The 25428-nt window shown below is 36.5% G+C and overlaps 1 protein-coding gene across 2 annotated transcripts in view; it reads right to left on the bottom strand.

The window, feature by feature from the left end:
* KIF13B (kinesin family member 13B) overlaps positions 1-25428 on the bottom strand; it is a 243715-nt gene that overhangs the window by 28035 nt on the left and 190252 nt on the right. For both annotated transcript variants that reach the window (XM_023494793.2, XM_031950913.1), the window contains 2 exons: positions 7725-7836; positions 5806-5939 (listed from right to left, as the gene is read on the bottom strand). In XM_023494793.2, coding sequence (XP_023350561.1) covers positions 5806-5939; positions 7725-7836 — 246 coding nt within the window. The remainder of the gene's footprint in view (positions 1-5805; positions 5940-7724; positions 7837-25428) is intronic.

Genomic DNA, 25428 nt, shown 5'->3' with positions numbered 1-25428 from the left:
TGACATCAATTATACATGTCAAGTGATGCAAAGCATATTTAGCCATGATGCAAAAGAAAGCACAAATAAAAAAAGTAAAAAAAAAAAATATGCTTCAAAATGACTAGAAACACTTAAAGACAATTTAATTTTTTTGAATAGGATACCAGATAGATAAATATGGAAGATGTAGCATATCTGAATTTCAGACAGGCATCTTTTTATCTTCCATGGATGGCAAATAAAAATGGAAGCTGGTATGTATTGTGTTATGAAAGAGTCTAATTCAATTCCCAGGAAAAAAATGATAAATAGAGGAGATATGGGAAAACTGGGATACTAATGCATTGGTGGTGGAATTGTGAATTGATCCAGCCATTCTGGAAAGCAATTTGGAACTATGCCCAAAGGGCTATCAAACTGCATATTCTTTGATCCAGCAGTATCTCTCCTGGGCTTATATCCCAAAGAGATCTTAAAGGAGGGAAAGGGACCCACATATGCAAAAATGTTTGTAGCCACTTTTTATAGTGACAAGAAACTGGAAACTGAGTGGATGCCCTTTAATTGGAGAATGACTGAATAAGTTATGGTATATGAAGGTAACGGAATATTATTGTTTCCATGCCATGTGCCATGCTAGATTAGTGAACCTCTTATTAGATAATTCTTCAAATCAAATTGGACTCTACTGCCTCTACCTGTGTTGGACTATTGTGAATAGGGGAAAATCAGAGAAACCAGGGGTGAGGATTTTAATGGAAACATCTCCCTCTTTTTTTTTTTAGACTAAGAAATGGAGTTGGAGGGTAGCACAGCAAAAAGTTCTCTCAAGGCAGTAACAAAACCAGAAACCAAGGAAAAATTTAAATATGAAAAACAAACAGGTATTGCCAAAGGATTGTCATAATGACTTGCCTTAAATGGATGGAGGAAGGGAGGAAGAAAGAAATAGAGGGAACTTCTGCTAACGAGGATCCACAGGTCCAGCTGTGCTGCAGATGCAAGAAGGAGCCAGTACACCTGGGAGTGCAGAGCAGTGGGGCAGGGAGGCTATACAGGCTGTGGGTACCTGCAGGAGGGGGGACGTCTTGAGTGGGGGTTCTAGATCAGAGGGAAGAGCTGAGGTGAAGCCAAAAGCCCCATCTCTTCACCCTTATTAGAGGAGCTCACACTATATAGTTCTCATAGAAACTGGCAAAGAAGAAAGAACCCAACCACAGAAACTTATTCTGGGAATAGAGAAGACCAGGAATCAACTTCAAAGGAAGACACTGAAGTTTAAAAAAAAAATCTTCTACCACAGAGAGTAACATCAAATGGCTACTTGTCCAGAAAGAATTTATAGAAGAACTCAAAAAAGACTTCAAAAATGAAAGTTTGAGGAAAAACTAAGATAAAATAAAACAAATAAATAAAAGTCAGAGTCTTGAAGAAAATAATTCTTTGAAAATTAGAATTGGGCAAGAGGAAGCCAGTAAAGCTAGAAGAAATAACAAAACAAATATAAAAAATGAAATAATAGAATAGAATGTAAAATATAAGAAAAACAGCAGATCAGGAGAAGTGATGAAGAAGAGAATACAGAAGAATAATTGGATTACCTTGGCACAATGATTCAAGAAATAATAAAAGAAAATTGTTTGGGAGTGGTAGAACAGGAGGGGAAAGTAAGGGAAAGTAGAAATAAAAAAAATCCAAGCATCAGATCACCACCTCAAAGAGATCTTGCATGGAAAACACAGAAACATTACCTTTAAATTTCAAAACTCCCAGATCAAAGAGAAAATTCTCCAAGATACAAACAAAAAACAGCAGCTACAATAAAATACTGCAGGTTCTAGAATAATATACATTAACAATCAAAAGAACTAGACCTGCAAACAAAAATATATTCAACAAAACTAATTAATTTCAAAGGACTCAATTTTTTTTTTTAACATGGACATAGATACCATTTATTTATGTGATAGCAATCATTGGGTAGCCCAAAAGAAAGACTGGGAAAGAGCTGAGTATGATCTGTCTCTAAAAATTAAAACTGTCTAGGAAAAGGTAAAAATAGTAATTATGCTATATGAATGAAGTTCAAAGGAAGAACCAACATACACATACATACACACATACACACATACACACACACACACACCCCATGAAGTATATAGCATTCTCCAAAATCTATAAAGGAAAAAGAGGGGAGGTAATAGGATAAGGTGGGGAGTATAAAAGGCTATGTAGATTTATGATAGAGAGACTATGTGTGTAAATTAATGGGAAAGGGATAAAGAGGAAGAGAAAAGGTAGGGGATGAAGAAAAGAGAGGGATTAAGAGTTAAAGATTAGCAAAAGTAAGTTAAGGAGCAGAACTAACGTAGAAGAGTTAGCAGCTAAGGAAAATTAGAGATAAACACTTTTATGTTTATAAAAGGATCAGGACTACAATTCATTAGAAAAAAATAGGACTAGTAATCACTGATCTCTGGCAAAGTCAAACTTAAAGAATTAATCAACAGAGTTAACCTTATTAAAATTGTTTTAGATGTATGTTTACACATATGTAAATGCTTATGTGTATATGTATGGGTGTGAATGTGAGGAGGGGGGGGTGGGGAAAAGAAGAAGGGGAGAGAGAGAAAATATACCCATTCCTTGTAGAGGGTTGGAACTCTGGAGAAGTATATGTGAAACAAGGACACTTACAACAAGGTGTTAAGTCAGTGGAATTGATGAGAGGATGGTTCTGTAGTTTACAACCTATACTTAGTACTTAGTATGGTGGTATAATGGTTCTCTAGTTCACACATACTCAATGTGCTATAATGATATAATTGTACTGAGGTACATAAGTGCTGAGAGGACTGGAAATGGGACATTCCCATCTTTGACCATCCTCCTGGTGACTCTCCTGCCTCCTGCACTCCTCCACTAAGATCAAGACTGGGTCAGATATGACAAACACAGACTGTGAAGATAAAAAAATTAGACTCTATTCTTTTCCATCCTATGATGCCTATCCTGCTGAGACCAGGACCTGTCCAGAAGACCTCCAGAAAGCTAGCCCAGATATTACAATTCCTAACTGTAGCCTGCTTAAGAGAGGTGGGAAAGAAAATGAGAATAAAATAAAATATACAGCAGAGAATAAAGGAATAACCTACAGGGAAGAAAAGAAAAGATGGAAAGCTGTGAATATATAATTTTTTACCATTATTCAATATACTTTCTTGAAATGGAAATTTATTTTTTACATATTTTGAAAATCACTCTGATATGCTGGGTACATGAAAATGTTTTATTTTGGGGGTTATTTCCCTTTTCTGTCTTTTTTCTAATTTACTTTTTATTTTGTGTTTTGATTTAAATAAAAAAATTGAGACAAAAAAAGAAAGAGAAAGAGGGAAAGAAGTAAAAAAAGGAAGGAGGGAGGGAGATGGGGAGGGACAGAGACATGGAGGGAGGGAGAGAGAGAGGGAAAAAGAAAGGGAGGAAAAGAGAGAGGGAGGAAAGGAAAGAAAGAGAAAGAAAGAAAACCAAGATTTTAGACAACTACTTTAATTTCCACATGAATCTAATTCTACTCTAGAGAAATTTGTTATGTAGTCCAGTTCCACAGAACACTAGAGGCTGGTTGCATTTTGTTTTCTTTTTATTACTGGAAATCACATTAAATAAAGAAGTAAATTTTCGCTGGTAAAGTAGAAATGCAAAAGGAAAACCAAGGACAAGTACAATATGATTTTGTTTTTTATAATTCTTTTGGTATTAAAATAATAATAATATTCATAGTTTTAAAAAACCCTCCAAATCTTAACAGGTATTTAAATAATATAAAGGATAAAGAAGAACCTACATGGAATCCACATTTTTACTGACTGTACATTTATCTACTTCTATCTTCTACATTATTACTAAAGATATTTAATAAAGATTAATTTTTCACATAATTCCCTGATCATTCTTGAAGCCAAATAAAAAAGTAGTTTGTTTGTTTTTTTCCCCTCATTTCTTTAGTTGTGTTTAAACCTAAGAAGCTAAGGGCAGCTACAGAGTTCCAGTCCTGGAATCATAAAGTCTCATCTTCCTGAATTCAAATCTGGCCCCAGACACTTAACTAGCTGCAAGATCCTGGGCAAGTCACTTAACCTAGTGTGCCTCAATTTCCTCATCTGTAAAATGAGCTGGAGAAGGAAACAGCAAACTACTCTGGTATCATTGCCAAGAAAACCCCAAATGGGGTCATGAAGTATTGGTCACATTGAAGTTTCTTTAAAACACTTCAGTATTGTCTCTTTTTAAACTGTGCCTGGGCAGCAAGATGGACAAATTACAAAGTTCTGTCTTAATTCCTCCATTTTTTAAAAAAATACCGTCTAGGGCATTATCTATTCATCCACTTCCAAAGTAGCAAAAACATAGATAATTATTCCTAGGCAGCAAATAATTTGACTTGTTCCATCCTTTTCCAGTTCAAGTAGATTAAGGTTATTATTTAAACTCTCTTATCCAGATTTGATGATTTAAAAAAAAAAAAAAAAAAGTCTATGATTTTCTTTCAACTCAGATTATTCTACTTTGAAAAAAAAAGTAGCTGAGCTGTTACAGCAAAGGTTAAGATAGGAAGTACACAGCCAACAAGAAAACCAAAAATTCAAGTTTTCACTTTCCTCTAGTGTATAAATCCCTCCCATATATTCACTGAATTACCAAAGACAAGGTTTCAATTCAGCAAGCAATTTAAGTACTATGGGCTTAGTATTGTTTAGGGTATGTTTTCAACCACTCTGATATATAGGGAGTGTCTACTTTTCCTATCCAATATGTTAGAAGATCCCTTGGTAGGAAATGCTGAATAGGAAAAAAAAAAAAATCACAAATGAAACATTCTGATGTTTTAAAACAACACATCTAAACCTATAGGTTGGTCCTATGCCTTGGAGAATAAATTATAATTTCCAACAAGTTTTCTTTAAACTGGTAGCTCACCTGCAATTCTGCAACTCTAATATTCAGAGAATGTGAAGAAGGTGGTGTCAAAGGAACTATTTCAACAACTGAACTTGCACTGTATGTGTTTTTTGAATGACTATAAATAAATCCTCATTTATCATTTTCTGCTGAGTTCACACCTATATAAGGTTAGAAATTACATTTCTAACAGGGCCCCATCCTCCTTTTTTGGACACAAGAAGCTTCCTGACTGATTAGAAAAGCCTTTTCACTTCCAAGACCAAATCTCTGTTCTCTCTGACACATCCAAAAGATGTGCACAGTGACATCCCTTGGTTGGCTGAAGTCAGAATAACTAGGATGGACAGGTTTTTAGAAGAACAAATAAAACAGGTGACCATTTGCAATAGATTAAATCAAAGACCAAGTATTCAAGGTGGGGGACAGGACAACATAAGGATTGAGGGGAAGAGCAGTGGTGGGATAAGGTTGTTTGATATGAGGAATGAAATCAAGAATTAAAAATAGAATTACATTTTCCACTTGGCAATACGCAAACAACACTAAGTGCACTTCATAAATTCTACTATTGTTGCTCTAAGTGATATTACCATAAATCACATTAGTAGCACACTTGGCATTTTTTAAAAGCAAAAAGGATTGAGAGTATCAATAAGTTTAAACAGCTCTCTTATCTCTGAAGAGAGTGGATGGAAAATGATCACAGGCTTTCACTATGACTAAAAGCCTGGGTCTAATTCCCCCAGCCTTATCCGTCCCCATCCCTCTAACTGCAGCACAGAAACAGAATTTAGCCAACAGGGCATCAGAGAAATGCTCAGTGTTACATTTTGGGTTTGTTTTATTTTATTTTTTTACCTGATGCGCAAGAGGAGATGGCTGTCTGCCCTTTTTCTCATCTCGGACAGGAAAGAGGGACTTAAGCAGCTTTGGCATCTGTGGCACAAAGGATTTTACTGGATTCAAGTAGGAGGCTGCTAAGCCACCAAGTCCTGTCAACAATATTAAAAAGGAAAAAAAAAGATAAAACAAAACCAATTACACAAGCATTCTGTCTCCATGAGACTTTGCCAAGTACCATTTGTGATTGGTCTAATAATATAACCTCAGAAAGGTTGTCACTAAGAGATGATTTTGAAAAAACAAAACCAAACCAGTACAATATGTATGACACAACCTGTTCCCTTTTCTTTGGCAGATTCTTTCCAGATACTCTCAATAGGCCCTAATTTCTGATATTTCTAACATAACCCAAAGGGTTTCCTCCCTTTGATATATCTGTCTCGAAAACTATCAAATAATAGGATTCCTTTGGTGCTCATAAGGTGTATTACTTCCGATATATATAGTAGTGTCAGGTTCATTTACACTTTAAACAAAGAGATGTGTTTTACTCATCTGTGAGTAATAACATGTACCTTCCGTAGTTTTTCAATAGTGAAAAGGGATATTCTAACACATGATATTTCTGATGCCTGAAAAGCTGTCTACCAAAAAGTGGTATACACATGTATGTATCTGACTAACTCACTCAAACACATAAGATATGGCATTTTTTTCTCACTGCTACTTGAAACAAGATAAGTTAGTGTTTCAGTTCTTGGAAAACCAAGGGTTGAAAAGTCCCAAAGAATCCTCAAGCCCATGCAGACCACTTTGTCATCTATTTCTCTTTAATTTATTCAGTGTCACTTGGCCAACAAACACACCAAGGCTGTATTTCTCAGTTACCTCCCCAGCTGCCTTGTATTTAGTTCCATCCATCACTTAAGGCAGATAACTGAGGCCAAGATATTAAATGACACCAAAAACTACACTCCTAATTCATGATGGGAGACCATAACCAATAGGAAGAGAGTTACTCAGTCCCTGATCTTAATGCAGCCAATTTTTAAAAAGTTTTCTTCAACTATTCTCATCCATAAAACACCAGATCCTCTGTGGTCTCCTTTTAGGTCTTTATGATTTTCATTCATCCTGAGATTTTAGAGCAGGGCCATGAAACATGTGCTTCACTGTAAATCAACATAATAAAAGTGTTTCTTTTATATAACAACATATGTGTATGTTTATATGCCTCTACTTCACTAGGAGAATTAATTGAAACTAAAAACTACTAATACTTCTGAATTAATGTTAAAACTATGAGGATAACCTACAAATGAAAAAAATTTACAATCACACCTAAAATTCATAAAAGGATAAAATATGCCATTTATTTTACATCTATATAAATGATAAATTACATAAGAGCTAGTTGAAGAAACAGAAACAATTAGACTACAGAGATAACTGAACACTGAAAAAAACTATCATGGTTTCTTGGAAAATCCTTTTCCCTGAGGCTTTAAAAAAGTAAAGTCAAACATTCGACTTCAATATAGATTTTCTAACTGCATGAATGGCGCCAATGAAGATTTTATTGTAGTCTTCACACAGAACTTAACTTTGCATCTAATAAAATTATCATGTGATATTCTTCTTACATTTAAGTATATGTTTGAATTCCCCTGACAGCCTGAAAACTCTGTGAGGACAAGGACTGTAATCTAAACTTTGTATGTAATGCCATTAAGATAATATTTTTTTTGCTTTCAATATCAAGTTCAGTGCTTTATACAGAATAAGTATTTTTTTAAAAAAATAAAGATTTCTGGAAGGAAGGGAAGGAGGGAGAGAGGGATAAACTAATCAGTACCATCTAACTACCTGGAGAGAAATATATGATCCAAGCCATTCTTGAGTATGGTGATCAAGAAGGGAAAAATGGCACTCACCTGGTTCAGGGGAATGGTTATCCTGGGGACAACCAGAAAGAGATGGACGAGCTGGAGTCATCCCTCTGGAATGTTCTGATTGGGAAATATCCTGTTGACTTTCCCACCGACCCTAAGGAGGATAAAATCAATTTTTCCAAGGTTCTAGGTACATAAAACACTGAAGAACTAAAATAAAAATGCTTGATCCCACACCAACCTAAAAATCTGATAATTATTTTTTTTAAATCCAGTTCTCTCACTCAGCTTTTATTATGTTAGAGAATAATATCATTGAATACAGTGCTAAAAATTATCTCATGATTGCTAGAGAGAGAGAGAGAGAGAGAGAGAGAGCGCGCGAGAGAGAGGTTGGAATAAACTTTTCATCTTTTTTTGCTGTAGGACATCAATTTTCTAATGAACTATGCAGAGAAATACTCTTTATTTTGTGAAAGAAGGCAATGTACCACCAGCAGAGAGCTGGCCTTGGAACTAGGAAAATGTGAGTTCAAATCCCCTGCCTCAGACTGGCTGTAAGGCTGTGGGCAAGTTACTTAATCTTTAAAATCCCCTGCCTCAGACTGGCTGTATGACTGTGGGCAAGTCACTTAACCTTTCAGTGCCACCAACAACTCTCTAAGAGTAAGTTGCACGAGATCAACCAAATCATTTCTAATGGAGCAGTAATGAACTGAACTAGCTATACCCAGAAAAAGAACTCTGGGAGATGACTAAAAACCATTACATTGAATTCCCAGTCCCTATATTTATGCACACCTGCATCTTTGATTTCCTTCACAAGCTAATTGTACAATAATTCAGAGTCTGATTCTTTTTGTACAGCAAAATAATGTTTTGGTCATGTATACTTATTGTGTATCTAAGTTATATTTTAATATATTTAACATCTACTGGTCATCCTGCCATTTAGGGGAGGGGGTGGGGGGGGTAAGAGGTGAAAAATTGGAACAAGAGGTTTGGCAATTGTTAATGCTGTAAAGTTACCCATGTATATATCCTGTAAATTAAAGGCTATTAAATAAAAAAAAAAAAAAAAAAAAAAGAGTAAGTTGCAGATCAAGCTATTATCTGCAGTAACAACATCCTACACTGATGAAACAAAAACAAACAAAAATTCAACACAATCTCTATCCCTACAACTGCTGTCATCCAAAAAGCCCCTTCCCCTTTCTAGACTTTTAAAAAATTCTTTTTAGTGATATAACCAAGAAAATTATAACTTCAAAGAGCTACTCTTCTTTCAGTTCATCTACATAGCCTTCTCTTGCATCAATTTAAAACTATGAGAGTTAATGTTACAAATTTAAACAGCTGGATGTATACAGCAGAATGAAAAGGATTTGGAGGCAAAAGATTAATGAACCCTTTTTTTCTTCCATGATAAAAAGTAAATAATTCTAAAAAAAATTATCACACATTGTGAATTAGCAGATTTATGAATTAGTAAAGTTAAAAAATACTTTTACCAGTATTTTAGAAATTTTTCTATAAGAATCTTATGAGTGGAAGGGTCATCATAAAGGAATACCTTTATTTTAGATATGGTTTAGTAGAAATGGCATTAGGCTCAGAGCAGTTGGCTTAGAGTCTACTTCAAATGTCTCTTTCAATGGTATGAATTAATGAGAAATCATTACACGATAGAGTATGATTCCAAGTAAGCTGAATACATTATGGGGTTATCTTAAACAATACTGCTAACAAAAAACCATTGCTAATTCTCACAATATCCTTAGGTAAGAACGGATTCATTAAATGAATAAATAAAAAATGACCTATCTGTACAAAAACCTTTTAACAAGTTAATACCAATGCTGTTGGGAAAAGAATTTGAAAATCCCTTCTAGAATGCATAGCTCTTCCAAAATCACTCTTTCATGGCACTACTTGTTCACTGCTACTGGCATTTCATGGGTATATAACCACATCAATAAACGTGGGATTTTCAAACTAGTGGACTCAGAAGCAACTGCACAGTGGTCCCAAAGGGTAAGAAGCGATAAACTCCTTGAAGCTATGACACCTGGGCTGAAAACTTATCTTGCTCTTAGTTGTGACTCAAATGCTGATCTTAAAATCATTAAGCTTTAAGTGATTTGGGCTCTGTTTACTTCAGAGAATGTCACATTTCCCTGCATACTTTCTAAGCAATCCATACAGGGTTTACCACTTGTATGCAAGTTACAAAGAAGAACTGTAACACTCAAATGGACCAAGAAAAAAATATATAAAAATAAGTGTAAATATAACTATGAAATACAGATTAAAGAGTAACATTCTATACAATCAATAAGCCTGAGTCACCAAAGTCCCTAGAAAGAGATTAGATTGTCAGAGGACGTCCAAGGGATGCACAATTGATCCTCTCTAGCAAAAATCTGTCCATTAAAGACAAGATTGGATGGACTCGACACGACTGTCATTACTACAGTAAGTAACTAGCAAGTGCTCCAGGTTACTTGATCATGACCTTTTTCTCTCTCTTTCAACCCTACACTTCTTGTCCTCCATCTTCAAGAATCTACCAACTGTAACAAATAACTCCTGTTTTTCACAAAATTTTTGTACTCTTTTATGTCATGGGAGTGATCATCATGGTCTAGATCACACATTCTTTTAAAAAATATTTCACTTTTCCCAAATACATGCAAAAACTAATTTTTAAAAATCCTGAGTTCCAAATTCCCTCACTCTCTCCTTATTCATTGAGTCAGAAAGCATTTTGATATAGGTAATACATGTGCACTCATGCAAAACATTATTTTTATATTAGTCAAGTTGTGAGAACACACAGACCAAAAACAAAACAAAACAAAATCCCCAAACCCACAAAAAATATAGTTGGGGGGAAAAAAGAGAGTAGGCTCTAATTTATAGCCAGATGCTATCAGTTCTTTCTCTGCAAGTAGACAACATTTATCATGAGGAGTTTCTTAAGAATTGTCTTAGATCTTCCTATTGCTCAGAATAGCTAAGTCATTCACAGTTGATCATTGTATACTATTGCTTTTACTTTGTATAAGGCTCCAGATCAGCGGTTCTTAAAACAGACAATGCCACCTCCATGTTCAGATTGATTTATTTTTACTCATCTTTGACTTCCTTTGAAATCTTACGTTATATTTTGTGTATTTAACAATATGATTTTGAAGAGTCCACGGGATTCAATAGACTAACTTCCAAAGTTAGTCTTTTGATTCAAACAAAGGTCTAAAGGAAAGGGCAAGAGACTGAGAATCTGGAAAAGGAAGTTCTGATCCTTCTCTAACCTATCTGTGTGATCTAGAGGAAAACAAAGCTATTCCTAGGCCTAGAGAGTCCTAGCTGGTGGTACATGAGTGCACAGAGCCCTAACCCCCAACGCAGGAAATAACTGCATTCAAATCTGGTCTTAGAAATGCACTATCTGTGTGGCCCCAGACTAGTCACCGAAGCCGGTTTGCTTTAGTTTCCTCAACCACAAAATGGTGTTAATATAGCCTGCCTCACGTGGTTGTTGTGAGGATCAAAGGAGATAGTATTCATAAAGTGCCTAACACACAGCAAGTACTATATCGATGCTTATTCTTTTTCTTCCTTCCCCTTCAATTTCCTAAACTGAAAAATGGTAACAATGTATTAGAATTGTGGAATATTTTAGAGTCCGCAAAATTTTTTTCACCCATCATTTAATCTGATCCTCACAATGGCCTGTAACATAGACCAAATATCACATACCTATATTACAGATTAATAAACTAAGGGATAGAAGGGTTAAATAACCTACCCGAGGTCATACAATTGGATAAGAACACAAGTTCTTGAATCCCATATTATTTTCACTGGACTTATTTTATTTGTGGATTTATTATATGTGGGTTAACTTGAATATTTAAAATGTGGATTTACTAGAAAGCTATTAGTCACAAAGAATAGAAAGTTGAACAGAAAAGAGCTCAAAATGGTGGGGGTTTTTTCAACTTTTCATAAGCAATATATTTTGTGTGTGTTTGTACACACGGATGCCAAACCCTCATCAGGGGAATTTGATTAAGTTGTTTTTCCCCCATTTGACTGCTTCCCTCACTCTAAATGCATTAAATTTTGTCTGTGCAGAAGCTTTGTAGTTTTCAGATAATCTGTTTTCTATTTTACCTTTTGCAATTGCCTGTATCTTTGGTTAAGAATAGATGGTTGCTATCTTTCCCAGTCCCTCACAACCTCCGTATATTTATGTTTCCCACTTTATCAAACACTGGAGTGTTGAGTTCATTGCTTCTCATTATCCCTTGTCTAAAATGTTGCATTGACCTCTATTTTTAACGAACACCAGATGGTTTTTTGATAAACCAGTTCAAACTTAGATAAAGTAGTTGCAGTTTGGACTGTCACAACACTTTATAAGCACTCACCCAGTCTGCCTCCCAACTTGTCTGTCAGATATACAGATATTTTAGAAATGATTAGGATCTTAGATTTAGCACTAGAAGGATTGTCTTCAAAAGGATTCTCCATGAGTCTCATACCAAATATCTTCAAAACTAAATTCCTCATCATCTTCCCCCCACTCTATCTTTCCAGCAACTCTCTTCACATTTCATATAGCTCTCTTCTTCTCCATGTACACTAAAGTGGTTCAAATCCTTATCATCTCTAACCCAGAATATTGTAATAACTTCCTAACTATCTCCAAACTTAAAGTTTCTCCTGCCTTTCATACATCTGCATGAAGAAGACTTCCCAATGGATAGACCAAGTTCTAGCTGGACTTGTTCCAAAGAATTCAATGGACTCCTTCCATAAAATGGAATAAGAACCCCCAAGTCTAGTCAAAATGCCTGACTTGAAAGTAAATTTGGGCCTTATTTCACATTATTCATTAACTCCCAAGCTACTCACTAACTTCAGCCTGCCACCTCCCACTGAATTAACTTTCAAATGGATTATCTATCAGTGGTCCTTCTAGTCATGGACTACCTTGCTCTTAAGTCTCAGGGAACTTGCCCTTTATAAAGGCAGAGAGGGGAGGGTGATTTCCACCCCAACAAAAAACACCTTTGCCAACAATACTGCAATCTAGGTTATTAGAGAGCTGTATAGGAGAGGGAAAGCCCAAATAACTTGCTCAGGGTCATACAGTCAAGATGTGGTAACAGTGAAAATGACTCCAAAGCAGGCTCTTTATCTTCTATAAATCACAGCATGCACGCACACACACATACATCACTCTATGAAATTAAAGACATTATAACAGAGTATTGAAATTGGAGTCATAGAATCAAAAATTTAGGATATGGGGGCAGTTAGGTGGCGCAGTAGATAGAGCACCAGCTCTGAAGTCAGGAGGACCTGAGTTCAAATGTGACCTCCAACACCTAACACTTCCTAACTATGTGACCCTGGGCAAGGCACTTAACCCCAATTGCCTCAGCAAAAGACAAACAAACAAAAACAAAAATCAGGATATGAAAGGCCATTACATCATCAAATCCAAACCCATCTCTCACCCTTTCTCTTCTAGATGAGGAAACTAAGACCCAGAGAGATGTGCCAGAGTTACTTAGCTAGAATACATCTGAGGCAGGATTTAAATCTGGATCTTTCTCAATTCTTAAGTTCATAGTTCAAGTCACTTCAACACAGAACTCGGCTTCAACAATCACTAATCATATGACGACTCCAAGCAACTTTCTTAGCCTTAATCTCAGTTTCTGCCCATCTATAAAATGGACATGACACTTTTATCTACTGAAGGCTGATGTGGGGAAACTATCCAATATATCTTAAAGCTGCAAATGTGAGTTATCATTGGACAATGAGTCCTGAACTTCTGCTATGTAAGTATTATGAATCTTCCCTAAAGAAGCTCTATCCAATCCCAAAAGAGGCTCTGTTGAATTTCATTAGGCAATTAGCATACAAACAAAAATTTAGGTGCAAAATGTACGCAAAGCGAATATCTCCCTTCAGTAAAGAAGTCCTGAGCTTGTCTACATGTACCCAGAATGGATCCTGTTACCCCTCTCACTGCTTGAAGGATGGGGATTCCAGCTGCTTGGGTCTATCTAACCCACTAGAATTCCACTTTACAACCTGAGTACCCTCAATACTTTATAGTTCTGAAAATGCTTTGAGGGTAGTACAATCACCTCTATTCCTTAATCTAGAATAGAGATAGAGATCATCACTGAAAAACTCTATCCCCCCATTAATTCCCCTCCAGGAATCATGTCTAGTTTAATTCCCTCACCCACTCCCTCTGCCCTCCAACCTCCCTTGCCCAGAATCTTGTACACTTGACCAGTTGCTCAAGGACTATTTAAAAAAAAAAAATTTGAATTATATGTTCCTAAACAATTATCAACAGGGCTAGAGAAATGGAATTTAGGTCAACAAGCCCTACAAGGTAGTTAAGTGCCTAAATTTGAGTACTTAGGGAACCCATTAACTCTAAAATGCTTCGCAGCAGAATAGTTCATGCTGCTATGAATCACACTTTGATTTATATACATTAATGTTATATTAATGTGTCTTTTTTACATTTAAATCTAATTATTTGTCTGGAAAACTTTGTATATTCTAACTTACTACAGACAAATGATTGAATGCTAAGGTCAATGGTCGTCTGAGCCACCCAAGGAAAAAAAGGATTCACGCTCGCTATGTATGCAGTGTCAAGCTGATACAAGGTTGTTTCTAAGACATCTCACTTAATTTTGGAATAGATTTATTTTTATATCCTAGATTTTTCCTTCTTGGCTGGCAGCTGATACTGTGTCCCTTAGGAAGGAAACTAAGTAGCTGATTTAGAGTCCACACCATCGCCACTTGGTGTATAATCATCCAGTGACGAATAGTCCAGGTATCACCTTTTCTCCAATGCACATTCAAGGCTCCACTAACTTCACAGATCATTTTTCCCAGTTGGCAGCACCCTACCCCCCACCCCCCACCTCCGCCCTGCCATTGTTCCAATAATGATAGTAGCAGACGTGAATAAGAACAATATACTCTCAATGTCTCTTCTCTTCAAGCCTTTCAAAAGGGAATATCCAGAAAAGAAATATATAGAGCTTTGATAATCTTAATATATCTGTAACCCTGCCTATAATGACAAATGGGAGAATGTTTTCATTTCTATCAGTCTACCTTAACAATCCTCTTAACCTTGAGGAAGATGACATGCTAACTGTGTGCAGCTATTATCATCCAAGAATGGAGATGTTTTAATCTCTCAAATGTCTTTGGAATAGAATGGAATTTTGTTTCAAAGGGAAGGATAACAAAAAAATGTAATGATGAACAGTACTCACTAACTCAACATCAAAGAAATGGTTCTTTTTCTCTAGACAACAGTTTCAGGTCTATAGAAATATTTTTTTTTCACCTCATTCCCCTTCCTCAATTATAACTCCAAGTGTTTAAAGTAAAGCCTGTGTATTCTGTTCATCCACATTTAATACCATCCCCATAAAACATTGATACTTTTTTTTTTTGATTAAAGCTTTTTATTTTTCAAAACATATGCATGGACAATTCAAAAAACCCTGTGTTCCAATTTCCCCTCCCTTCCCTCATGCCCTCCCCTAGCTGGTAAGTAGCCCAATATATATTAAATATGGTAGAAATATGTTAAATCCAATATACATATACATATTTATACAATTATCGTGCCGCATGAGAAAAAAAAAAGAAGCAAAACAAAATGCAAGCAAACAACACAAAGAGTGAGAATGTTATGTTGTGAATTACACTCAGTTCCCACAGTTCTCTCTCTGGGTGTAGATGGCTCTCTTCATCATTGAACAATTGGAACTGATTTGAATCATATCTCATTGTTAACAAGAGCCAAGTCCATCAAAATTGATCATTGTATAATCTTGTTGTTGCCATGTATAATGATCTCTAGTTCGGCTCATTTTACTTAGCAAGTGATGCTCTTTTTAAATAACTTCCTATACTATGCTGTTAACTCAATGTCACAGACAATAAGTGCCTACTATGTACAAAGCATTGCACTAAGTGCTAACAGAGAAATAAAAATTTATAAGACTTGATCTTTGTTCTCAAGATCACAGTTCAACAGGGGAGGGAAGACATATACTAGAATTAAAGAATTAATTAAACTCAAAATCTCAGAGTTGGAAAGTATCTCAGAGGCAACAGTACACTGATAAATGTTTAGCAATCAGTTCTCTAAAGAAAAAAAATGTGCATGTGACATATACATCATTAACATTTTCTCTCTCACTTTCTTAAGTCTAGACAGCCAACAATATCAAACAATAAATCAAGCCTTTTCTGGCTTCTCACGTATAAATGCTGTCATCAGGCAATTTGAGCTGGTTCCTGGACACTCCTGTTCAAAGATCATTTAGTTCAATCTATAGAGTCTGATTTATACCATACTCAAAATGTTGAAGACCTCTAGTGACATGGAACCCACAAACTCCTTTGTCAGCCTAATTTTCTTTAGGAAATATATCCTTACATCAAGCCTAAATTTGTAAGTTTGGGTTTTTTTGCAAGTCCCCTCATTTCTTCCTATTTTTGACATATTACTCTGTACAAATATGTGCAATGCAAACTACTGGGAGTCTGCTTAAAAACTCACTGAAATATTCTAAGTGAGAGATGAAAAAGTCCTAGAACAGGATTGTACCAGCAAGAATGGAAATGCAAGAACAGGTTGAAGAGAATCCAGAATCTAGAAGAATAAAGAATGTTTCAGTACACTGGAAGGGAGAAAGTAAAAGCTAAGTTGAAGAAGACTCAGCATTTTGAACACAGATAAGAAAAGAGTGGTACCATTTACGAAAACAAAACAAACAAAATACAACCCAGAGAAATCAGAAAATGAAGAAGGCTTTGGAAGTAGCCATAGAAACTCCTAAAAGCAGTTGAAAATGGGGGTCCAAAGATTGGGAAAGAGGTCAAGAGTGGAGTGTTACATTTGAAAGTCATATGCAAAGAATTAATAGTTGATAACATGGGATGAGCTGTCCAGAGGAAAAGATAAAGATTCTTGGAGAAAGCCAATATTGGGGAGCTAGAACAAGGGCAATTATAGATGGCAAAAGAATCTGGAAAAAAAAACCACAGAATGCTATAATGTTACAGGAGCCAAAGGGAGAGAGTTTTGTTTTGTTGTTTTTAAAAGAGTATGGTCAGACCAAGATAAGGTCAAAATGGGTTCATGACCTAGGCATAAAGAATGAGATCATAACTATTACATTGAATTCCCAATCCCTATGTTTTTGCCCACCTGTATTTTTTATTTCCTTCACAGGCTAATTGTACAATATTTCAGAGACCAATTCTTTTTGTACAGCAAAATAACGGTTTGGTCATGTAAACTTATTGTGTATCTAATTTATATTTTAATATATTTAACATCTACTGGTCATCCTGCCATCTGGGGGAGGGGGGAGGGGGAAGGAAGGGAAAAATTGGAACAAGAGGTTTGGCAATTGTCAATGCTGTAGAGGTATCCATACATATAAAGCTGTAAATAAAAAGGCTATTAAAATTTAAAAAAAAAATGAGATTATAAATAAATTAGAGGAACACAGGATAGTTTACCTCTCAGACCTATGGAAGACAAAGGAATTTATGACCAAAGAAGAACTAGATCATTATTGATCACAAAATAGGAAATTTTGATTATATCAAGTTGAAAAGGTTTTGTACAAACAAAACTAATGCAGACAAGATTAGAAGGGAAGCAATAAACTGGGAAAACATCTTCACAGTTAAAGGTTCTGATAAAGGCCTCATTTCCAAAATATATAAAGAATTAACTCTAATTTATAAAAAATCAAGCCATTCTCCAATTGAAAAATGGTCAGAGGATATGAACAGACAATTCTCAGACGAAGAAATTGAAACTATTTCTAGCCATATGAAAAGATACTCCAAGTCATTATTAATCAGAGAAATGCAAATTAAGACAACTCTGAGATACCACTACACACCTGTCAGATTGGCTAGAATGATAGGGAAAGATATTGTGGAATGCTGAAGGGGATGGGGGAAAACAGGGACACTAATACATTGTTGGTGGAATTGTGAACACATCCAGCTGTTCTGGAGAGCAGTTTGGAACTATGCTCAAACAGTTATCAAACTGTGCATACCCTTTGATCTAGCAGTGTTACTACTGGGCTTATATCCCAAAGAGATCTTAAAGAAGGAAAGGGACCTGTATGTGCAAGAATATTCATTTTCCAAAGTCATGCTCTGGTACCCCCTTAAGGATGCAGGGGGGCCTGTTAAAACTTAGAAAACCCCAGTCAAGTGAGAAATATTTACCTGAGCATTTGCTGTCCCAGAAGAATGTCTTGTTGACTTAGAAGACTAGCTACTGTGGAGGTGTAAAGAAGTAGTCTTTTAAATCCTTTTAACTTAGAATTTGTACTCTTTTCACTAGGATTAGTAAAGCAGATTTCATTACATTTTATGATTTATGAGTGCTTTGTTGCATTTTAAATCTCAGCATTAATGAATGGATTAGCCTGGGTTAGGCCTAATCCAGAAAAATGCTAACAGAAGCATTCCTGGGTGTCATTTCCCAGCAGTTTCAGGTGTGGTGAATGTGGAAGCTAAAGAGAGAATGGGTGGGGAAGGAGAACTACTCATTCTAGATGTGGAGGAAAGTAGAGAAATCTCCTATGTTGAAAGAGTAGTAGAGCTGAGGAAAGGCATGCTGCTAGTTTTTAAAGGATAGGTGAGACCTTGGCATGTGTTTTGATAAAAGGGAAACTGGGGACAAGAAAGGAACGGGGGAGGAAATACTAGTGGTGGTGGGATACTGACGTCCACAACAGAAAAGAGATGACTGAAGTCAAAAGAAAGAGGCAGGAGGCAAATCACCTGTTTTTCTAAGAGGAAAAAAAAAGAATGAAAGAATTAAAATTATTTTTATATTTTGTGTGGGTGCCAGTACAAAGAAGATGTTTACCTGCTATCCTTACAGTTTAATCCATCATTTTTTTCCAGTCACAGATCTCGGAGACAATGTCTTTTATGCCATTTATCCTATGTAATCATTATTGCTAACAACATGCTACCAAAAACAATATAACCCACTTAACTATGGTGATTCCTACCATTACCCTGTGGCTTATTTTTAGTTTTTATACATTAAGAACCATGGGTCCAGGAATTTTAATCAAAAAGGAGAATACAATGCCAACTGAAGTCAGCGAGAAAATGTAAATGTTAAAGAAGACTTTTTGAGCAACATTCACCTTGGAGCCATTGAAACATGAGGATAACTTACTAAATGTGATTTAATCTGATCTCCTACACAATTTTGATCTCAGATCAGTTCATGTGCATACCTATGTAAGATGTGCATAAATGGGCAGTTTGTCTGAAAATAGAGGAATTCTTGGTTTGCTTTTTTTGGATGGAAGGGAAAAGCATTGGAGATATCAAATCAAATGACCTCAATCCTAAAAAAGCAAGAGTTAAAATAATCTGCTAGATTTTTTAAAAGGATGGCTAATGGAAATGGTTTTGAATAGTCCCTTTTAAAGTCTCCACTTAGTGGCCATCCTTTCCAATTGCTATTGGAGGGGGAAAAAAGGAAGAAAAAATCTCAAATTTTCCTCTCTCAAAAAATCTCAAAAATTCCTTTATTTGACAGACAAGCTTTGGAAAATGAATAGCTTCCCACAGGATCTGCTTTTTTTTTTGCCCCTCTATGTTTATCTAATTTCATTCAGTTTTCAAAGTGAAAGATTACTATTTTATGCCCCCTACCTGAATCTGAAATCTAGGCTCTGATCTCATATTCCTTTACTACGTTAAACTTGACTAATAAACATGCTAGGCATAAGAAGGAAAGAGAAATTAGGCTGCTTGTTTTGCCACGGCTAAACTGGTTTTAGCAAGCTATTCAGGAGCTGCCTACTCCAATTTAGATATACATACTCCAAAATATTAGAATGCCTTTTATGTCACTATGAGATATAAAAATGATAAAATGCTGAGGGTTGGGAAAGGAAGAAGTGAATTCTAGACATTCTAGCACTAGAAAAATCCCCAAATTCCACAGTTCTACAATTCTATTCTACTCATAATAAAAATGGAGAAGGTTAAGAGAGGATGCGAGCCAAGGGAATGAGATCAGGAGACTTAGAAGAAGAAATGTGATACAGTGAAAACAATATTGGATTTGGCATGGAGACTTGGGTCTGAACTACAATTCTGCAGTGACTCCCTATGTGACCTTGGGCAAATCACTTTCCCTGGTAGAGTTGGAAATTACATCATCAAGAAAATAAGGAGTGGACTGGGTTATCTCTAAGGTCCCCGCAAATTCTAAATCTTATGACCTGCCATCAGGCAGACATACTGAACTCATTCTATTTTCATACTCCATTTGGTGGGAGACAAATGGAGACTGGAAACTAAATTAAGCTGGATTGGGGAGATTGGGCCTTGAAAACTAGTTTTAATATCCTAACTCAGGTACTGGCAATTTATGTGCCACACTGATCAAAGATACATTCTCAACTTTTCAACCAATCCTAATTCCTTTTCAAAGAGCTATGTTGGTCTGATTAAGAATAAGAAAACTGAATGATTAGGTAGAGTGTACGTTGCACTTCGAAAAGACAAATCTGTTCAATCTAGAATTGTAAGTGAAGGGAAGATTTTCTTGAGTCAAGAGTGGGGAATGGGGGTGTGTTGCCTGTTCTAATCTACTTCAAAGCTTAGTTAATAAACCTTTTCTCTCTGATCAGAGAGAAACTAGGGAGCTAGCTCTTTCCTTTCCTTTCTTATTCTCTTCTCATGAGCATATTAGAGACTAGGCATTTTAATAGTCAAGAAGATCTGAGTTCAAATCCAGACTCAGATGTGGGTCACTAAGCTTCTCTTAATCTTAATTTACTTCTCCATAACATTGGCAATAACCTCACAAGGTTGTTGTGCATATCAAACAAGAAAACATGTCAAGTGTTTTGTAAACCTTGAACACTACATAGATATTAGTTATCATTATTATTATTAAAAACCAAAAAAAGCCAACTTGTGTAGGAGAATAAAGATCTCTAAAAGCATCCTGGGTACAGAGCTTCTAACAAGAGGTACGAGGGGCCTTCCCTCAAACCCACCCACCATCAGTCCACTCTGCCCCTTTAATGTAGTAAAGCAGTTTAATGTAGTAAAGGAATATGAGATCAGAGCCTAGATTTCAGATTCAGGTAGGGGGCATAAAATAGTAATCTTTCACTTTGAAAACTGAATGAAATTAGATAAACATAGAGGGGCAAAAAAAAAGCAGATCCTATGGGAAGCTATTCATTTTCCAAAGCTTGTCTGTCAAGTGCTCTCCCTTTCCTAGCAGTGGTTAAATAAACAATGCTGGCCTAAGCTCAACCAAGTCACACGAAGGTAGAAGAGTTCCCACTGCCAAAATGTCCAGCACTCCCTCAGTTTGTGCCCAGCAGTCATGCCTGCAAACTCCATCTACCTGCCTGGCTTAAAGAAAGGTTTCCTGAAACTGGGCTTCCTTTCTTACCTGAGAAAATCCTAAGCCAAAAATACTCTCCCCACTATTCCTGTGTACCTGATGGGGGCCAAATGAAAACAAGGATTATTGGGAGATCAAAGAGCAATGCAATGGGACTCTATGTATAAATGGTGATCAAATTTTCAGAACCCTAGAATTTCAAAACTTCTGTCCTTGGCAAGGTCAGCAGTTTTACAGGGCCTATGATCACCACAGGCCTGTGATAAGCAGATTTTTCTCTCCTTTTGAATGCTGCTGTTGAAACAAGACTAACACATGGAATAATTATGAACCAAATACGCTAAATTTTATTTGACTATGTAAACCAGATTTCTGAACAAGCCTGGGGTGTTTTGCATGTGGCTGCCTGAGAAAGAGATGTGAATCCTGACAGAGAAAAACCCTGAGGCAACACTCACTTTGCATAAGTGTTTTGGGAGATAGATGCCAGTGAGTCAAAGCTGCATGGAGAAAGAAGCTATAGACATCCAGAGGAAGCCAGCTTTCCAAGTCCCCAATTTCTGACTTGCCTTCCTGGAGACTGACAGAACAGATCTCCTGGAAAAAATATTTAGTGGTTTTAAAGTTTATGGTCCATAAGAAGGTTCTGTTTAGGTAACTGATATGTAAAATGTGTCATTTCAGGTTTTTGTGACAGCAAACAGGATTGCAGAGTGAAAAGGAAAACTCCTTCATTTTAGAGATGGAAAAATGGTACCTTATGGTTAAGTCATTTGTCTAAGGTCACACAGGCTGCAAGTAGGCAAAGCAAGACTCAAACCCAGATCTAGCACACTTTCAACAGCTCTACCACATTAAGAATACCCGCCCACAAACTGCTACACCCAGCAACATAAAGAATAGTAAAGAGGAACTACTGAAAAATAATGCTAAGGGGATCTGATATGGACAAAACTACCAGATGTTCATCAACCTACGGGCAGCCTGTGTATTGAGCTATATAAGCTCTCAGAGATTTTAGCTAGAGTGGGAAAAGATGAGATATTCATATGGGGTCTGTCCATCTCAAACACAGCTCAACCAGCTGTTTGTCAGACAAGGAGCTTTGTCAGCAGCTCCTACTCCCGGGTCCTCTTTGCCTTATTTATGGAAGAACAACACACAAGGTTGAGACATGTAAGTAAAGTAGCAAGGTGGGGAACATCAAAAATAGAAAGAATTGGTTTTTTGAATCCAGTTAAATAAAGGTGCTGGAGTAAACTGGTTATTCGGGTCATCAAATGTACCCTCTACTTCTTAGGTCCACTCAAAAGCCTTGGCAAGTTTCAACAGATTGGTAAGAGGTACCATGAAGGAGAAAATCTGAAGTGATATTATCCAATCCAGCCAGGAAGTATTTTTCAGCATAGAGTTGTCCAGAGTAAAATGGCCCTGAATTCTTGAGAGTCTTTCATGCTTGGCAAATAGTTGGCTGGAATAATTTGATCTTATGAGATCTAAGATCCAGGAAGTTCATTAAGGTATCTTTGAAACAAATTACCATCTCCTTATCCAATAGAACTTTCAACATTGAATTCAAGACCCTCTTAAAGATTGAAGTAGGTTGAGTAGTAGACATTCTATGATTCATGTAGATGGTTCTAGGTCTATTAAACCCACTTCTATTAATTGTCACATTTTATTTGCACCAGCTTGGATGCCTTATGAAGATCAAATTTGGTGAATATCACCACTTTTGCTAAGTGGTTCATAAAGTCCTATTTCAAGGCAGGTGGTAGCAGTTCTGGCTGATAATGGTCCCTTCCCCCACCCCCAAAAAGATTTCCTGAAGCAGTGGCTAGATACAACCTAAAGAGGTTTCAGAAAATGTGTCTTGAAAAAATAGGCAAAGAGGATATTCTTCCCAGGTCCCGCATGATGGATGGTTGCAGAGCACTAATCAACCCATGACTAAGACTCTTGGAAACAGAAGGGAATTGCTAACCTTAAGGCTGTGAGCTTCACAATATTTTTCCAATGAGTTCCAAAAGGGCTTGGTCTTTGGATGCCTTAGTCCGGACAGAAGTAAGCATTTATCAACTATTTCAATTGCTTTTTGGGTAGCATGAGAATCCTGAAATATTCATTTTCTCTCGGCCCATGTTGTCAAACTCAAATAGAAAGAGGACATCATTAAACCATATATAAGGACACATACAGATTGTTTAAAAACTGTAAAGTAGCATTATCTATGTTCTACTGTATTTGTCTTCATAATGTTAAATTTTTCCCAATTACACTTAAATGAAGCATTTCTAGACATGCTGACACTTCTGCTCCAGGACAACAACGAATGCCTAAAGGTCAAAGAGGCTGGGGGCTTGGATGTTTGGAGAAGTGGTTGGAGAGGAAAGGTGATCATTTTCACATTCTGACCTGAGCTAATATAACACATGGCCTAGGAAATGTGCTAGATTTTCCAACCAAACTGGAGATGACTGAAGATCAACCTTTCTAATGGGGAGAAAGGCAAGTTTAAGTTTAGAAAAGCATACTTTTACCCTGATGTGTTAGTTGTCATCCTTCATTCTCAAAGAGTATCAAAATGACACCACTACCTTGGAGTCCAGTTACATTGTGTCCGACTGTCCGAGCAGAGCAATCTAAGTGGGGAAAGCTCTGCCATGGGTCAGGCACAAACAGTCCATTTAACATCTGGGCTAGATTCTCTAACCCTGCATCTCACATTCTGCTCACTGTACCTTCTCTGACGAGGGCACTCCACGCAAAGGTCCTGGCGCCAGTGTCTCCTATGTCACACAATCAATTCTAAAGTTCTTAAGAGAGACCTTGAGAATATATCCCTTGTATTGTGTTTTTTCCTGATCCTGCCTAATAGAAGTGTATATACTCAGTAAAGTAGAGGGTGGCCCAATAGACAGCCTGTTCTATAAGCTGGAATACCACAAAAAATACTTTTGTAAGAACTTCAGCTTCTGGGATCCATGATTGAAGAGAATGATGATAAGGGACAAAGGAGGAAAACCTCTTCAGATGTCCTATTATTGAAAGGAGATATAAAGGATTCTTTTATTTCTCAAAGACATAAAGTAGGAAAACATGGCAGATAGAAGGCGCTCCCCACCTCCAGTGGCAATTCCCTCTGCAAAACACCCTTTTTAGAGAGAAAAAAGAAACAGAAGATGATTAAAATAGTGAATTATTTTAGGCCAAGGATTATGTTTTCCATTTTTTAAATTCTCAAGGGCATTTTCTATTTAGTGCTTCCCAAGTTTTCAAAGCATTTCACAGATTATTATTTTGTTAGCACACTGCTTTTTTCCGGAAAAAAGCAGGAAAGGTAAGACTATCTTTACAGATGAAGAAATGGAGGTCAAGAGAGATATGATGATAATCGTCATTTAATAATAGCTCCTTAATATTTATGCAGCACCTGAAGTGATCTCATGTACCCTTCACAAAATCCTGTGAAAATGGTCTTCTAGGCTCATTAAAGATGAAGAAATTGAGTTACTCAGTTAGAAAGCGGTAATCAGGTTTCAAACCTAGGCCTTCTGCTTCCATATCCAATCACATAAATAACGAACTCCTTCTGCAATCTGGAGCAGCAAGGTGGCACAGGGAATAGTGTTGGGCCTGGAGTCAAAAAGACACATCTTTGCATTCAAATCTGGCCTCAGACACTTATTAATTGTATGACCCTATTTGCCTCAGTTTCCTCATCTGTAAAATGAGCTGGACAAAGAAATGGCAAACCAGTCCAGTATCTTTGCCAAGAAAACCCCAAATGTGATCATGAAGAATTGGATGAGACTGAAACAACTGGAAAACAAATGAAATTTTAGCAAGTTGGATAACTTAAATGACTCTCTGCCTTTGCTAAGGTGAGTTTCTTGATGACTTCTTTTCATGAATACTATCTGATATTATCTTTTAATTTATAGACTTGAACGGAGAAAATAACAATATACATAAAGATAGAAATTTCCTAATCTTCCTTAGAAAAAGGTGGTTTGACACCTGGCTCTTTTCAATGACAAGGTGATTCAGGCCAGTTTCCATGGTCCTATGATGGAGAAAGCCATCTGAACCCAGAGAAAGAATTGTAGTAACTGAGTATGTATCACAACATAGCATTTTCACTTTTTTTTTTATTGTTGTTTGCTTTGCATTTCTTCTTTCTCATTTTTTTCCTTTTTGACATGATTGTGTGCATCATGTGTGTGCATCATGATAATT

Source organism: Sarcophilus harrisii, chromosome 2, assembly GCF_902635505.1.
Source record: "Sarcophilus harrisii chromosome 2, mSarHar1.11, whole genome shotgun sequence".
NCBI classification, from domain to species: domain Eukaryota; kingdom Metazoa; phylum Chordata; class Mammalia; order Dasyuromorphia; family Dasyuridae; genus Sarcophilus; species Sarcophilus harrisii.
This window is presented reverse-complemented; position numbering and strand designations above follow the sequence as displayed.